Source organism: Vipera berus, assembly GCF_964194415.1.
Source record: "Vipera berus genome assembly, chromosome: 4".
In the NCBI taxonomy this organism is placed as follows: domain Eukaryota; kingdom Metazoa; phylum Chordata; class Lepidosauria; order Squamata; family Viperidae; genus Vipera; species Vipera berus.
Genome location: NC_138206.1, coordinates 38,519,141 through 38,533,913, shown reverse-complemented (window position 1 = coordinate 38,533,913; position 14,773 = coordinate 38,519,141). Strand labels below are relative to the sequence as shown.

Below are 14,773 nucleotides of genomic sequence, written 5' to 3'. Positions count from 1 at the left end.
CTAAAGTTTGATAATGGTGTGTGTGTGTGTGTGTGTGTGTGTGTGTGTGTGTGTGAGAGAGAGAGAGAGAGAGAGAGAGAGAGAGAGAGAGAGAGAGAGAGAGAGAGAGAGAGAGAGAGAGAGAGAGAGAGAGAGAGAGAGAGAGAGAATGAGAGAGAGAGAAATGAGAGAGGTTATAAAGGTAGTCCTCATTTAGGACAGGGACCATTTGCAGTCACAATAGTGATGAAGTAGTAATTTTGTAACCAATGTCCACATTTACAACCCTCATAGTGTGTGTGTGTGTGTGTGTGTGTGTGTGTGTGTGTGTGTGTGTGTGTGTTCACTGCTACATACACTTAGTACATTTTACCACATGCATTTTTCCTTCCCCATCCACCCTGCACTCCCAGAGTAGAGACATTGCTTACAAAACGTATCTCTTCCTAAGCTGCTTTTATCCAAAATATATCCCTAAAAGTGCTAACTGCAATGTAACAAGCTCAAATGAGTTGATTAGAACCCTCTGCAGGCTGGCATCTGCGGCCTGAAATTGACAAGACCTTAATCAGTTACATGCAAACCTACAGTTGTTTGCCTCGCAACTGCAATAGGAAAACAGCTGGGGTAGCTCTTTCTTCACAATGTATATCTGCTTACTTCCTCCATCTCCAATGAACATAAATGAAAACATCAATTCTCTTCCTGCTCACTATTGCAGCATTGGGGGAGCATACCAAAGGGTGGAGAAGTGGGCAAAAAAGAGCTACAATATTTGAACTTTTATCAGGCTTCCTCAAGAGTTTTGGAAACCCTCCCCACTGTTTGAATTTTCGAGTCATATCTTTCTGACACTGTAAAGCAAAGGAAACTGAAATAAAATTGTAAGCACAGTTGCAATCACATTATTTTTACTTAGCAATCATTTCTCTTAATGACTCAGTTGCCAGTCTCAATTGTGATTGCTAAACAAAGACGACTGGTAAGTTATTTTGGATTTTGTACTGTTGGATCTCTGAACATTCAGGGACACTTTGCTCCAGTAGTGCACTCTCCATTCCACTCTGTCACTGGTAGTGACCTGGAACTGGTGCTGAGCATCTTTTAAGTTTGCCCTTTGACGAAAGTGTAGACGTACCATTTGAGATATCAACTGACTTCCAGTGGGAAAACCAGATATTTTTAGGAAACACTTCTAGGGAGGCAATAGTATCTACTGTATTGTGGGAAACATGTCCTGCAGATGTTTAAACAATTATGTTTAGGCATGTGATATCAGGAGTCTTTCCTGGATTGATACTCCCAGGTGACTGTTGTCAGCTCTACAATGAACCTGGCTGCAGCTATCTTGCTCGTTCTAGGTTGCCACACAAATGGGAGGAGGTATGAGGATCTTTGCTAGCCTAAACAATTCTGTCCTGTGGGAACCAAGGACATTCTGTCAGTTATGCTAGTGGGTTGGGTGTGGGGGGGTGTTAGAAAGCCCGCCAAACTATTCTATTTAGAAATGTAGCTGATTACACAGTACTGGGGTGGGATATTTGACTTTGTAATAGTGTAACTCTTTGGAGGGAATTTTAGACTTGGTTTCACTTTTGGCCTTGCCGATATTTTGTATTCTTTGAGGAAGCCTGAAGCCTCAGAGTTCTGATTTATTTGGCTCTATCTATTGGAACCATGACAACTGCATAAATGGACTAATTAATTTCTGCAGGTTTCGCTTTACTCCTTCAGTAAGGACATCTGTCCTTTCTTTCTATCCCAAAAAGTGTTCCAGTATTGCTACCTGCACAATGGAGTCAACCATTTATTTTCTCTGCTGACTGGGAAACTAAGTTTTTGACAATTTGGGAGTACTGACTGCATTTTTTTTCTACCTTTAGTGGAAGGGAGAGCAAACAGACATGAGCCCATTTGCAGTGGGCTTTTATGACTACCATCATCTACCATCAGGACTAATTAAAATATGAATGGGAACCTTGTACTGGATGTTTTTGTAAGCCAAGACAATGGAGATAATTAAGTACACTTCTTTTGCATTTCATTCTGTGACATAAATTTGAATATTTTACAGTTGATTCACTTTAAGTTTACATTGGCCAACCAATGCTTGTGCTCTGGAGGTATTAAAACTAAAAAAGAATTTAAGTACTTCTTGATGGCACAGGATCAAACTCCTGAATCTTCAAGAAATATTCTAAGCTCCAGAGGAATAACTGCTATTTTTCTTTCTGACAGAAACTGAGTGAATTGGCTGAAAGGAAATCTGACAAATTCTTTACTGTAGTTTAGATTTGTGTTTGTAAGAAATATGCATCTATGCTTTTGATTCCACGGCTGTGCATAATTTGCCAGTCTTCTATCATAGGGAGAAAACGTTGCTTGTTTGCATCTTATACTCAAAAAGAGATGCTTCAACATAGATTTGTAACTAGAGCATACAGAGTGGTAATATCTTAAGGAGAGGGGGAAAATCATACAAATAATACAATAATTAAAGCAAAGGTATTTTCCAATTCTGAAGATGAAGTGGTTGTTGAGGGAAGTGTGATGTATTTTTTCCTAGGAACATCCCAAAAAATACATTGTCTTTATTCAAAATGATGTGTAAAGTGCCACCAATGCTAGGTGTTTCGGACAACTTTTGGGAGTAATTTGAAGTTGAATATAAGGGTACTCTGACAGTGGAAGGGTAAGGAACATTAATTCCAAGTAAAGGCATTTAGGAAGTGCATAGGCTAATATTTTACAAGCAACCAAAAGAAAGAGAATTCAGTGTCTGTTCCTGCAACATTCATTCCTTTCCCTGCCTTGATCAGCTTATTTCTCCCAAGGGAACCACTCACAGCTTAAGAGATTCAAAACCCATTGGAGGTATCTAACCTACTACTACTGTTGTTAGGGAATAATGTGGCATGAATGAAGGTTCAGCTCTTCAAATCTGGTCATCTCTGATGCTCAGCAGTTTCCATTAATGTATCAAGGGACAGTGTTGTGTTATCCATATGATTACCAACCATGGTGGTGGTAGTGGGTGGGGGGTGGAGGCGGGAAGAGGGAGAGGATTGAAAATAAAAAGAAAAGAATGATGAAATGATAAAATCAGAAAGGATTTACAATAAGATGGTGATGTGGCTACAATCGTTATAATGAGCTCCTCCTAAAACTTATCATCTGCATTTTAATTCACCACTTATTTTTAAATTACTTCATTTTCTCACATCTTAGTGAAAATAATATGCTACTGAATCTTATTTTATTAAAAGTACATTCACACTGCAGTCATGGGGGAAAGGAAGAAGTGCCAAGGTTTTGCAGAGCATTTCTACTGGAGCAACACAGGGCTAGACAAAGGGACCACCTCTTTCTCTTTCAGGAAAGAAGTATTTGGCCTTATTTCTAGAATGTATGGAGATTCTAGAGATATTAGAGCTTTTCAGCTCTTTGGATTAGAAATGAAAAAGGTGCTAGGAACACAAGCATAGCATCTGTTTCCAATAACAAACTGATCTGGAACAGCAGACAAATGCTTGATTCCAATAAAAAGTACATCCGTTTCAAGAAGCTGTAAATAAGAACATTTGCAACCTCACCCATATTGAAAAACTGTACAGCACTAATATAGGTTTATTAAAATACTAGTTTATATGTTGATCATTTTAATTTGCCCCCCCCCAAAAAGGGTAAAATGTGGGGGGGAAATAAAGTACCAATATTAAGATGTGAAAAATAGTGTGTATTTCCATATAGCTTTCGAAACAGCTTTCTAAAATGAATACAAAGAGTCTACAAGAAATTGTCTGCTACACCATGTTGCAAATTTTTGCAACTTTTCTGTACAACAGTTTTTGCTATGTTTCTAATAAGATTGAGGATTAATAAATGCTAATGAAAGTGATTTTAATTCTTAGGTATACACTGCTGACTTGGGCTTAATACTTCTGAACCTTAATATATTCATCGGAAGATGAAAGACCGCCTTCAAGAGCTAAAGCTGAGAGCAAAGGAACTACAATTATTTGAAGAGAACAACCGTGTTGTTAATGCTATTAGAGAAGAAAAAGGAGAATTTGAACAAGCAGCTGTTATTTTTGAAAAGGAGCCCATAACTGAAAGGTACTTGCATGAAATACAACAACTTCATAATGATATTAATCGTTTGGCAATGGATGTTCAAAAATTTAGTCGGCAGCAGAAAAGTTTGGTGACTTCCATGAGAAGATTCAGTGTGCTTAAGAAAGAATGCAGCAATACAAAAGCAATTAAAGTTCAAGCAGAGCACATTAATAAGGGCTTGGATGATCTTTCAAAAATAGTGAAGAGGGAAGAAAAAGAACATAGCTCATCATCTGCCATTAGAAGAGTCCTCAGTACTCAGCGTGCAGCCCTGTTCCATCGTTTCCAAAATATAATGATTATGTACAATAATGCCATAACAAACAAACAAGAAAAATGTAAGGATTTCATTATGCGTCAGCTGGAAGTGGCAGGAAAAGAAGTATCAGAGGAAGAACTAAATAATATGGTTGAACAAGGGAAATGGGAAATCTTCAATGAAAATCTGCTCACAGAGGTCAAGATTACTAAAGCCCAGTTATCTGAGATTGAACAAAGACATCGAGAACTGGTCAATCTGGAAAATCAAGTGAAAGACTTAAGAAGCCTTTTTTTTCAAATATCACTTTTGGTAGGCGAACAAGATGAAATGATCAACAGCATTGAAATGGAAATTATTAATACTCAGGATTATGTCCAAATATCAAGAGAAAAGTTCAGGCTGGCAGCTAAGTATCGAAAAAAGAATCCATGTAAAGCACTGTGCTGTTGGTGCTTTTCCTGTTGCAAATGATTTGTCCTCTGGGCAATTAAAACTGAAGTTCTGATCCACAAAATACTGAATAGGACTAAACATGCTATAGGGAAGGTGGGCTTGCTGTACTACTAAGAATATGTACATTTTTCACATTATATTTGCTTTCCTTAATCACATTTCCTCTCCAATGCAGAATTTGCTGAGAGAAGAATTCACTACACATTGAAAATAAGAAAAGGGATCAAATGCAAGGATTTTGCCAATATATCATTAGTATATATACTATATACTATTATTCTTTGGTAGCTAACTTAGTAATTCCTTTCTACAACTGTGAAAAGGGGAATTGTCTTGTCCTTTCTACATGCTGCTTTAAAAACATGAATGTGGCACAAAGGAATATTATTATCAATTCATTATCATGTCACAGGTACCAGTGAAGAAGCTGTTTGAGACAAAGGCACAACTCTACTGTCATATTTAATTTTAGACAAGTTCCGTGGAATTAAATGCATCGTCCTAGCAATTTTGTTTAAGTAGTTTGGATAAAGAAAAACTGCAAACCTACTGTTAACATAAGATAGGATATACAGGAAGTCTTCAGCTAATATCCATTTGTTCAGCAACTGATCAAATTTATGACCTACCAAATGATCCTCAAAGTTCCAGCCATCTGAGTACCCCTGTGGTCATGTGAGTACAATCCAAGCAAGCCCTTGGATGTCCGGCTCATGATATGTCATGTGATCATATTGTGACCTTCCTTGCTAGCTTACCACAAGCAATGTCAATGGGAGAGCTGGCAGAGAAGATTGCAAGCCACTCCTGTAAGAGCCCCCAGCTTACCTACATCCATGCAACACGCTCTAAGATTTTCCTGCAGTCAGAAAGGGCTATGTCATGTGAGTGCATCACTTAGTGATGGCAATCTCAGTTGCAGACATAACCCCAAGACATGCAGGAAGTGGAGGAGCACAAGAGGGGAGATCAGGGGAGAGCTTATGAGGCCAAATGCAGGGCTGCTGTGAAAGGATGGGGGAGGATGGGGATGTCTTGAGAGGTCCAAAACCAAACATGAATTGAGGGAGGCCCAGAGAGCTTGGGGGTCCAGTGAGTTGGGAGAGGCTGGGCAGGGATTAGGAAGCCCAGTGTAAGTTGCAAATGAGTTGGAGGATGAGGGGGTAATGGCTGCACATGTGACATCTTTCAAGAAATAATCATTTCAATGTATTAGTGATATTATACTCCCTGAATACCAGCAATGCATTGTAAAAAATAAGCACAACTGTGGAGCATAAACCAAAGCTATGTATGAATGCTGTGTCATTATAAAATTCTTTTATTTAGTTTAGATAAAATTTTGAAATAGCTATAGGGATGTAACTTTGCTCCAAAAACAAAAATAGAATTCTTCAATGGATTACTCTAACAAAACAAAAAAAAATATCAATTTTGGGGAAATATATAACCCAGTTTTAGGTTCAAGCTTGTGTCTTTCTTTCCTTATGTAAATCAGGCTTGTAAATACGGTAGGTAGAAAACAGAAACAGAAGAAAATTAGGAAATGTTATTAACAGCATTGAAGACAATTATTACTGTAAAGGAGATCTTTTTTATTGCTCTGCAAGATAATTAAAAATGTTAAAAATGTTAATAATAGCCAAATATCAAACTATTACAAACATTAAGTTCCTAACTGCAGTTTGTGTTTCATAAGGTTTACAAAGGAAAATGCTTTTTAAAAAAGTGGCAAAGCTACAGTCTACATTCAAATTAGTTTCAGTTTATATTCTGACCTTAGAATAAACAAACAAAAATTGTGATTAAGGTATATGTTTTTACCACTACTAATATGGGAACAGAAAGCAAGCAAGCAAGCAACTAATTTCCATTTAAAGGATAAATTTTGGACAGTCTTACTAACATATCATTTGGTAGTTGTTATTTTCACTTGTATAAAAATGCAAATTCCTGTTTGCCTACAATAGTGTACAATATGTAATCTTTGTGATCATTAAAATTCAAAAACAATAATTCAGACTATTTTTTAAGATTAAATCACAGATTCCCAATTATGTGACTAAAGGAATTCTGACTTTATACAAGCCATGAATAAAGTCTGAAAACAGAGGACATTTAGCAGGCAGGGGAATAAATATGAATTTCAAACATTTAAAATAATTCATTCATAACACATTTTGGCATTTAAACTTGAGACTTATCACAAAGAGCTTTAAAAAAAGCATGAAATAATCCCCAGCAGCTGGTGATTTTTTTTTTACTCTTAACAATTTTTTTCCAAATCTTCAATTTATAAAAAAGAGTTATTACCTGCACATAAAAGTCAGTACTAGCCAGACAGGTTTGCCAGATCAATCTAGCCAATAAAGTTCATATTAATATTTTTTCAAACAATATCTTCCTCAGTTTAATACAGCCTTCTAATTTAAAAGCATTTGAAGAAACAGTTTTTGCAACAGTGTAGTGGAAAAGATTGTGTTATTCAGGAAGATTTCTATGTTTAAAGCTAAAGGGTTTTATCTAATTGTGCCTGAAAAAAATGGTTTACAGATATATATTGGAAAAAATAGGGAGAATAAAAGATGCTGCATCATACATCTGGGGACTCTTTACTAAAAAACAGATTGTTCCATATACCGTATATACTTGAGTATAAGCCGACTCGAGTATAAGCCGAGACCCCCAATTTCACCCCCAAAAACTGGAAAAAGTTGTTGACTCGAGTATAAGCCGATCCGCCGTTCTGCAAGCCTCTGCCGCCAGCAGAGGCTCGATCCGCCATTTTGCAAGCCTGAATACACAGGAATACCCTGTGTGGCCGCGGCTCTCGGGGAAGCCCTGGCTGTCCGCTTCCTCGCTCCACGCTGCCATTCGGGGCCCGCGCGTTCCCCGGCCAAATCGCGGCGCCCAGCAGGCGAGGAAACACGCCCGCTCCAGTTGCCCCCCCTTCCCTCAGGAGACGCGAAGCAAGTGACCGCCCGGAGCTTACCGAGGACTTGCGCGCGGCCGAGGCTTCGGTGCTTCCAGGATCGCGCGCACCTCTCCCAAGCCGCCGCCGTCCGGAGACCTGCCGAAGTTTGGGGAGGTTTGGGGAGGTGCGCGCGCACCTCCCCAAACCTCCCCAAACGTCGGCAGGTCTCCGGACCTCCGCGCCCTGCCTGCCTGCTTCTTTCCGCTGCGGAAAGAAGCAGGCAGGCAGGGCGCGGAGGAACGGAGACCTGCCGACGTTTGGGGAGGTTTGGGCGCCTCCCCAAACCTCCCCAAATGTCGGCAGGTCTCCGTTCCTCCTGCCGACGTTTGGGGAGGTTTGGGCGCCTCCCCAAACCTCCCCAGGTCTCCGTTCCTCCGCGCAAACCTGCCGACGTTTGGGGAGGTTTGGGCGCCTCCCCAAACCTCCCCAAATGTCGGCAGGTCTCCGTTCCTCCTGCTGACGTTTGGGGAGGTTTGGGCGCCTCCCCAAACCTCCCCAGGTCTCCGTTCCTCCGCGCAGACCTGCCGACGTTTGGGGAGGTTTGGGCGCCTCCCCAAACGTCGGCAGGTCTCCGTTCCTCCTGCCGATGTTTGGGGAGGTTTGGGCGCCTCCCCAAACCTCCCCAGGTCTCCGTTCCTCCGCACAGACCTGCCGACGTTTGGGGAGGTTTGGGCGCCTCCCCAAACCTCCCCAAACGTCGGCATGTCTCCGTTCCTCCTGCCGACGTTTGGGGAGGTTTGGGCGCCTCCCCAAACCTCCCCAGGTCTCCGTTCCTCCGCGCAGACCTGCTGACGTTTGGGGAGGTTTGGGCGCCTCCCCAAACCTCCCCAAACGTCGGCAGGTCTCCGTTCCTCCTGCCGACGTTTGGGGAGGTTTGGCCGCCTCCCCAAACCTCCCCAGGTCTCCGTTCCTCCGTGCAGACCTGGGGAGGTTTGGGGAGGCGCCCAAACCTCCCCAAACGTCAGCAGGAGGAACGGAGACCTGCTGACGTTTGGGGAGGTTTGGGGAGGCGCCCAAACCTTCCCAAACATCGGCAGGTCTGCGCGGAGGAACGGAGACCTGGGGAGGTTTGGGGAGGCGCCCAAACCTCCCCAAACGTCGGCAGGAGGAACGGAGACCTGGGGAGGTTTGGGGAGGTGCCCAAACCTCCCCAAACGTCGGCAGGTCTGTGCGGAGGAACGGAGACCTGGGGAGGTTTGGGGAGGCGCCCAAACCTCCCCAAACGTCGGCAGGAGGAACGGAGACCTGGGGAGGTTTGGGGAGGCGCCCAAACCTCCCCAAACGTCGGCAGGAGGAACGGAGGTTTGGGGAGGTGCCCAAACCTCCCCAAACGTCGACAGGTCTGCGCGGAGGAACGGAGACCTGGGGAGGTTTGGGGAGGCGCCCAAACCTCCCCAAACGTCGGCAGGAGGAACGGAGGTTTGGGGAGGCGCCCAAACCTCCCCAAACGTCGGCAGGTCTGCGCGGAGGAACGGAGACCTGGGGAGGTTTGGGGAGGCGCCCAAACCTCCCCAAACGTCGGCAGGAGGAACGGAGGTTTGGGGAGGTGCCCAAACCTCCCCAAACGTCGGCAGGAGGAACGGAGGTTTGGGGAGGTGCCCAAACCTCCCCAAACGTCGGCAGGTCTGCGCGGAGGAACGGAGACCTGGGGAGGTTTGGGGAGGCGCCCAAACCTCCCCAAACGTCAGCAGGAGGAACGGAGACCTGCCGACGTTTGGGGAGGTTTGGGGAGGCGCCCAAACCTCCCCAAACGTCGGCAGGAGGAACGGAGGTTTGGGGAGGCGCCCAAACCTCCCCAAACGTCGGCAGGTCTGCGCGGAGGAACGGAGACCTGGGGAGGTTTGGGGAGGCGCCCAAACCTCCCCAAACGTCGGCAGGAGGAACGGAGACCTGGGGAGGTTTGGGGAGGCGCCCAAACCTCCCCAAACGTCGGCAGGTCTCCGTTCCTCCGCGCCCTGCCTGCCTGCTTCTTTCCGCTGCGGAAAGAAGCTGGCAGGCAGGGTGCGGAGGAACGGAGACCTGCCGTTTGGGGAGGTGCGCACGCACCTCCCCAAACCTCCCCAAACTTCGGCAGGTCTCGGACGGCGGTGGCTTGGGAGAGGTGTGCGCGATCCCGGAAGCACCAAAGCCTCGGCCGCGCACAAGTCCTCGGTAAGTTTTTTTGTTGACTGGAGTATAAGCCGAAGTGGAATTTTTCAGCCCAAAAAGTGGGCTGAAAAATTCGGCTTATACTCAAGTATATACGGTAAACTGTCTTTGTCCTTCCAAATAACACAGAAAGTAATGTGCTGATATAAATAGAATGTGCTGATAGAAATAATTCAAACATTGGCCTATGAAAAATACTAAGAAGTTCTTGTGATACTATGTGTAATTATTGACAGTTATTTGCTATATTTTCTTCTCTAATACACAATACAATTAGTTTGGTGTAGTGCTTAAAGGCCCAAAATTGAGAGAACAGAGTTTTAGTCTTGCCTTAGAAATTGGCCAGTTGGATCACTTTAGCCCAATATTTCTTTCAGCCCTAGGAAGAAGGCAATGACAAATTACTTGCCAAAATGTTGCCAAGTCACCAATTGTTAAGTCTTATGTAAAATCCACCCCCCTCAAAAAAAAAATCCTCCACCAAGATAAAGAAATAAATGCAACAATGAACAATGTGCAGTTGTATATAACTGACAGTCAAAAGCACAAGAGGCCATTTTTAACCAACTTCAAAAGAAAAAAAGCTGTGCTCTTTCTACGTCTTGCAACATAAATAAATGCTGAGTGGACATACTTTAAAGGGAGTGGCATAAGAAAAACCAGCTAAGCAAGGCTCACCATTCAAGACGGAATGCTAGATAGAGAGAAAAAAAAAGATAAGGAGCTGCTCAAACAGTAACCTAGTGCTGGTCTAGGAAAGAAATGCATGTTGTCCCTGTCATTGCTCTGCTTCATTCTACCTGTTACACTTCACTGTTTTCTTTCAAGCAGACAATATTGCTACTACAACATGTCTTAGCTGTAAACATAACTGTGACTGCTGTTCTCCTAGTACAATGTAAAAAGCTTTTAACCTCTTTAGTATTATATAAAAATGAGACTTGTTTAACTCCATAGAAAAATTAAGCTTCGGTAAGCCTACCATTACAGACGTTTTTTCTTTTAACAATGGTTTGTGGAGTATATGGATTGTCACTTAATGCTAAACTATAGTAACATTATAGTTTGTAATTATGATGGTAATCGGAATTGGGATTTCCATTGCTAAGCAATACAGTTGTAAAGCACGATGCCATATGGCTGCACTGCTAAGCAATTGTAATCCTGACTGTCATCAAGATCCCAGGACCATGTGGGTCATGAAATGGGAACAGGTGGAATCCCAAGCAAGGAGCATGGGGAAAGGAGATATAAAATGGAGTTGTTGGGTGTGTGGATGTTGTGATAGGCACTATAAAATGTGGGTGGGCTTATAAATTGTGAGATATAATTCACCTGAACAGTAATTAACCATAATTTCTAGGGAAAAAATACTGGGAATGTAAAGGATTGTAATTTTTAAGAGTTATAACGCCCCCACCCCCCAGTTCTAGTTCTGTGCCTAGAATCTGTATATATTCAAGCAATTTGTGACTAATCATTTTTGTTCTAAAATGAGTCTTTCATGCTATCTACACTATCAGAAAAAATCCTATTTAAATCTCAACTTCCTTCATTAACATATAATATAAAAAGCGCTAAAGGCATTTCAACACTAATCTGGCATGAATTTTTATCAGGAATCAACAACACTTAAAGATATATCAGCAAAAGTGGAAAGTCAGTCATGTTTACTTATTATCAAATCTCAATAGGTAGCTAGTGCATGTTGAACATTATATAATAGGCCTACAGCTGGCTTTAATCACAACCGTGGCACAAAAGGATACAGGTACAGCTAAATTATACCTCAGCTTAGGAATTAGTCCACTAATAAGTTAGTGTTTAGTTTAGTTTGTTTTACTTTAAAAAACCTTTGGTGAATACCCACTGCTTTTAACATTCTGGAATTAATGAGGTAGTAAACATCAAAATCTAGAGTGGTATAAGGAAAATGCAGTTACCGGTAACTTATAAGGGAGGGCTTGAAATCCTTTTCATGTTGTTGAACCAATGTTCAGCAACATAGCTAGTATGACTGCTTTCCTAAATAATCACAGTCAACATAAACAGTTTTCACAGCAAGTCATTTGAATTATTCATCAATTCTGCTTCATTATTTAAAACCACATAAAACCACATATTTAAATATTTTCAAACTAAAAATGTTTCTCAGGATTAGATACAAGCACATAGACACACATTATTAACCGTAAGGAATGTCAGTGCCGAGAATGCCAACCAAAACACTTCAGATAAGAAGATCTTATTTGTACAAGTAAAGGACTACATTTATTTTTATGTATACAATGAATACAAATTTTCCATTGTAAATAATGAGAGTTCTTCTGGGACAAAAAATATTCTCCGGAGCAATTTAGTATTTGCAAATAAATTCCGCAGCAATGTGAACTATGTCTCAATGTTATTATATAAACCAAATCCTGCTATATTATACCCAAGAATGAAACATGAAAGAAATGCAATCTGTCAACCTATAGCAAAATACAGAAGATACCATTTTAAAAATGCCCTTCTTTCTACAAATGCACTATGGAAAAGTTCAAAATGTTGCAACCTTGTAAGGGCTTTTGTATCAAGAACATTTATGAGAAAATGTTACGCATCATAATATTTCTTTGAAAATTCTATCCAATGAGAACCATCTTAACATATGGTTATTTTTTTAGATTGTTTGATAATGTCAGTTCTCAGAAGTTAACAATATTTAGAATGCATCAATTGCACCCTCTGGTGTTGGGCATGCATATCTCTTTAATGATGTTTTAATAGACCATTTATATTTTAATACTGCATCTATCATTACTAGTTAAAATAAAATAGTTACAATAATCATAATAGTCAAAGGTTTACTACCATACAAAAAACTAGCATATAAAAAAGAATACATAGAGCCATTATGGGCTTTATTTATGTAACACAATTTTCCTATTATTTCTAATTATTTTAACAGTAGTACAATCATTTTCAATATATAATATTTAAATATCTTTAAATTTATGTTACTTACACTAATACAGGTTTCCCTGATATCTTGGGATGTCTTAGAACTTCTGAGATTGTTTCTTTTGTCTCTTCCATTCTTTCCACATCACTTGAATCCACAACAAATATTACTCCATAGGATTCAGCATAGTAATTTTTCCAAATGCCCCGGATACGTTTTCCACCTCCTAAGTCAAAAATTGTTACTTCAAACCATCGTTGTTTAAGATCAATTTTAGAAAAGCCAACTGTTGGAGCCACATCTTCAGGGGATTCTGACAAAATTAAAATATATTATGAGAGGCAGTTGTTTGATGAAGCTTGAATAAGAATGTTGATTTATTTTAATAATCTAATAATGTATCGGATTGTTTGGGTCTCCCACAGGTACATTTCAAAGAATAGGCAGTATTGAGTTATTTATAAAAATAATAAAGGCAGGATACAAATAAATAAAATAAATACATTCCCAACTTTTTATATTTTCCCAAAAACAATATGGTAAACAGAACAGAGGGTCAGCAATTATCTGGAGCTGGGAAGAAATTACAGGGTTTCACACTTGTAGAATAAGAGTAAAGAGAAGAAACATGGGGGATATTCCGATATTACATTACTCATGAATTGCACAGACATCTATAGTTATGTAATAGTTACAAATTATAAACTGTCCTATATATAATAATATCTAAGCAGCAGGTAAATATATTTCTATATGAAAACAAACATTTATTATAACTCGACCTATTGTGAATTCTGATATGACCAATTATCCCTCATTAATTCCAAGCTATAACAGAGGACTGCTAAATATTTTATTGTACAAGTAAAAAATGCTATTAATCATTAGCTTATGAGCATACTGAAGCTAATAAATGTTTCAAAGCAACAGTAATATTACAATGAAGCATGCTTTTACTGAAAATTTATTTCAGACCTTATCTATACCAGAAGAATTTGAATGAAACATTAGCCAGGATCTAGAAAATTCCATATGCAGTGTTGATATACTAAGGGAACTGAATGTTCTTTTGTGATTATCCTGCATGAACTGGAATTCCCTAACAAACAGAGACAGACTTTCCTGACTTTAGAGAACAGTCATTTAAATCAATGGGGCAGATAAGCCTTTAGGTATAAAAGGTAAAGGTAAAGGTTCCCCCGCACATGCGTGCTAGTCGTTTCCAACTCTAGGGGCCGGTGCTCATCTCCATTTCAAAGCCGAAGAGCCAGCGCTTGTCCGAGGACGTCTCCGTGGTCATGTGGCCGGCATGACTAGACGCCAAAGGCGCACGGAACGCTGTTACCTTCCCACCGTAGTGGTCCCTATTTTTCTACTTGCATTTTTACATGCTTTCGAACTGCTAGGTTGGCAGAAGCTGGGATGCGTAACAGGCACTCACTCTGCTACGTGGCACTCATGATTCAACCCGCCAAACTGCCGACCTTCTGATCGACAAGCTCAGCGTCCTAACCCACTGAGTCACCGCATCCCTTTCCTTTAGATATAGAGGAGCTCTTTTTATTCAGAGGAAATATTCAGGACATTTAGGGTATTCAAGGTATCTAAAATATGCATACTAAGAAACCAAATGACAAGCATACAATTATGCTTATTTCCACCAACCACAGAAGTACCAAATGAAAGATGTAAGTTAAAAAATGAAATCTGCAATAGCAAAAGGCAAGAAAACTCCAGGTATATATATTATTCTTAGAGATGCTTCCTTGTCTTTAAATTCTCGGGTGTGTATGGACGGTAGTCGTGGTGGCCATGTATATACTTTCTTTCTCTCAAAACAGAGATAATATTTGACTTAACAGAGTAAAATATTACAGTAAGTATTTGATCCTGA

General features: G+C 40.7%; 2 protein-coding genes across 4 annotated transcripts in view; one reads left to right on the top strand and one right to left on the bottom strand.

The window, feature by feature from the left end:
• Nucleotides 1–14,773, top strand: part of PROS1 (protein S) — a 62,914-nt gene that overhangs the window by 2,128 nt on the left and 46,013 nt on the right. The gene's annotated exons all lie outside the window — the stretch shown is intronic.
• ARL13B (ARF like GTPase 13B) overlaps nt 1–14,773 on the bottom strand; it is a 42,617-nt gene that overhangs the window by 22,885 nt on the left and 4,959 nt on the right. For all 3 annotated transcript variants that reach the window (XM_081326929.1, XM_081326930.1, XM_081326928.1), the window contains exon 4: nt 12,943–13,192. In XM_081326929.1, the coding sequence (XP_081183055.1) occupies nt 12,943–13,192 (250 nt within the window). The remainder of the gene's footprint in view (nt 1–12,942; nt 13,193–14,773) is intronic.